Raw genomic sequence first — 1,867 nt, 5'->3', positions numbered from 1 at the left:
CCTGCTGCCTCCCTAAGCCCCTCCTCACCCCCCGGGCTCTCCACGCTCACTTCTGTGCTCCTGGACGTCCAGGGGTCGTCCTCAGGGAGTCCTGCCTCCCATCCCTCACCCTGGCACATCGTGTCAGCAGCAGCAGCAGCGGCGTCCGGCCCCCGAAGAGCGCCCCCCACAGGGTGGGACCTGAACCGCATCAGTCCGACCACGTCACTGCTGGGTGCAGCGAAAAAGACCCAGGCTGATGGAGACGGCGGGAGAGTGGGGGAGCGTCAGGAATGAAGGAGCGGAAAAATAAAACTGAACTTTTTTGTTTTTGTTTTTTTGGACTTTACTTTAATTGAGTTCTTTATTTAATGTCTGTGATTGTGTGTGTGTGTGTGTGAGAGAGAGAGAGACTAGTAACAGAGAATCAGACTTGTCAATGTCCCTGATGTTTGGTTAATAAAGCTAAATCTCTCAGTTTACATTGTTCCGCTGTTCGTCTTGCCTTCACGTGCACACGCACACGTGCGCGCGCACTCGCGTTATACTAATATTATTATATTAACACTGACGGAGAGCCCTGTCTTGTCTTCTCTGCACCGTCGCGACTCAACAGTTCCACCCCGACCCGAGGGAGGGCAGTAACGCCTTTGACTGGCCCTCAGACTTTGTACCGCCACAGAGTTTCCCCCGGGAAAATTGTCTGTGCCGAGATCTACAAAAGAGAAGAGGTACCACTCTTACAGGATTTTAAATCCCAGGCAAACAGATAATTATAAACAATATAAACCCCAAAAAACATCTATTTCTATTTTATTTCCATTGAAAAAATTATCTCACTTTCTTTAAAAAAATAAAATAAAATTAAAAGAAACACCGACGTCTCCGTTTCCCCCCCCTCTTCAGTGACTCATCTTATTTTTTATATACGATCTCTGGCTGACGTTCTTTTCGCGGGGAATATTCTAACTGCCGTCGTCACAGCGTGGCTGCGCGGGACCGTTTGTGGATGTTTGACACGCTGTCCTACAGTTTCTTTTTGGTCTCAGTTCTTCTGCCGGTGTAGGTGACGGTTCTCGGACGACATGCAGCGCAGCATAGCGTGAGTGAGAAAACACCGTCGTTAGCTAAGCTAAGTTCCGAGATACGTAGGAAGTAGCGTCGGTTCGGAGACGTCTCGGTACATTTAAGCCTCAGCTAACCTTCGTTAACACTTGACAATATACATTCGTATATACTTTATATATACTTTATATATATATATGTTTGAATTAACTTAATAGTGTTGTGTGTTCATGAGTGCTAGCTACCGTTTATTTCAGTGGCATAGCTTGCTAACTAGCGTTAGCATTAGTTCGTGTCTTTAAGAAGAATCAGGAACAGATAACTGTTTTCTTTTTTTTTTGTTTAGGTATTAACTTTAAAATTTTCTGTCACCTTGTCAGTGTATGATTTAGTAGTTGTTATCAATTTGACCGTTTAATTGAAACCGCGTCTTTACTCTCCTTCTTCGTCTTTTTTATCTACTTAGTTTTTCTTCTTTTTCTGTTTGTTTCATAGAGGAATAACTCCCAACTTTTTACTTACAACAACTGGGTTTTCTAACTATAACCTATGTTGAGGAGTAAAGCTAGTGAACATCAGGGTGGTTGGTTTGACAACAGTAGCCAAGGGTTAAGTCCGATCATCTTCTGTAGAGTGGCCTGTAGGGGGCAGTAGGAAGAAGAAGACGAAGACCTTTAACTCATCACCGTTCGTCACTCACTGTCTGTTCTGTTTCCAGATCTTTCTTTCAGCCCAAGAGCAAAGACAAGGAGGTTCAGAAGAAGACGGCGGCTGAACCGGTGAAGAAGTGAGTTGAACTTCCTGTTTTTTCTCACAGGATGAT

General features: G+C 44.6%; 2 protein-coding genes across 2 annotated transcripts in view; both read left to right on the top strand.

Moving 5' to 3' along the window:
• The window catches only part of LOC103396816 (ETS domain-containing transcription factor ERF), a 3,865-nt gene extending 3,681 nt beyond the window's left edge, over nt 1-184 (top strand). The window contains exon 7 of the mRNA XM_025052456.1: nt 73-184. Coding sequence (XP_024908224.1) covers nt 73-184 — 112 coding nt within the window. The remainder of the gene's footprint in view (nt 1-72) is intronic.
• Nucleotides 185-924: 740 nt separating this feature from the next.
• lig1 (ligase I, DNA, ATP-dependent) overlaps nt 925-1,867 on the top strand; it is a 43,209-nt gene continuing 42,266 nt past the window's right edge. The window contains exons 1-2 of the mRNA XM_025052454.1: nt 925-1,081; nt 1,763-1,831. Coding sequence (XP_024908222.1) covers nt 1,065-1,081; nt 1,763-1,831 — 86 coding nt within the window. The 5' untranslated portion in view covers nt 925-1,064. The remainder of the gene's footprint in view (nt 1,082-1,762; nt 1,832-1,867) is intronic.

The sequence above is a fragment of the Cynoglossus semilaevis genome, chromosome 20, assembly GCF_000523025.1.
Source record: "Cynoglossus semilaevis isolate Cse_v1.0 chromosome 20, Cse_v1.0, whole genome shotgun sequence".
In the NCBI taxonomy this organism is placed as follows: domain Eukaryota; kingdom Metazoa; phylum Chordata; class Actinopteri; order Pleuronectiformes; family Cynoglossidae; genus Cynoglossus; species Cynoglossus semilaevis.
This window is presented reverse-complemented; position numbering and strand designations above follow the sequence as displayed.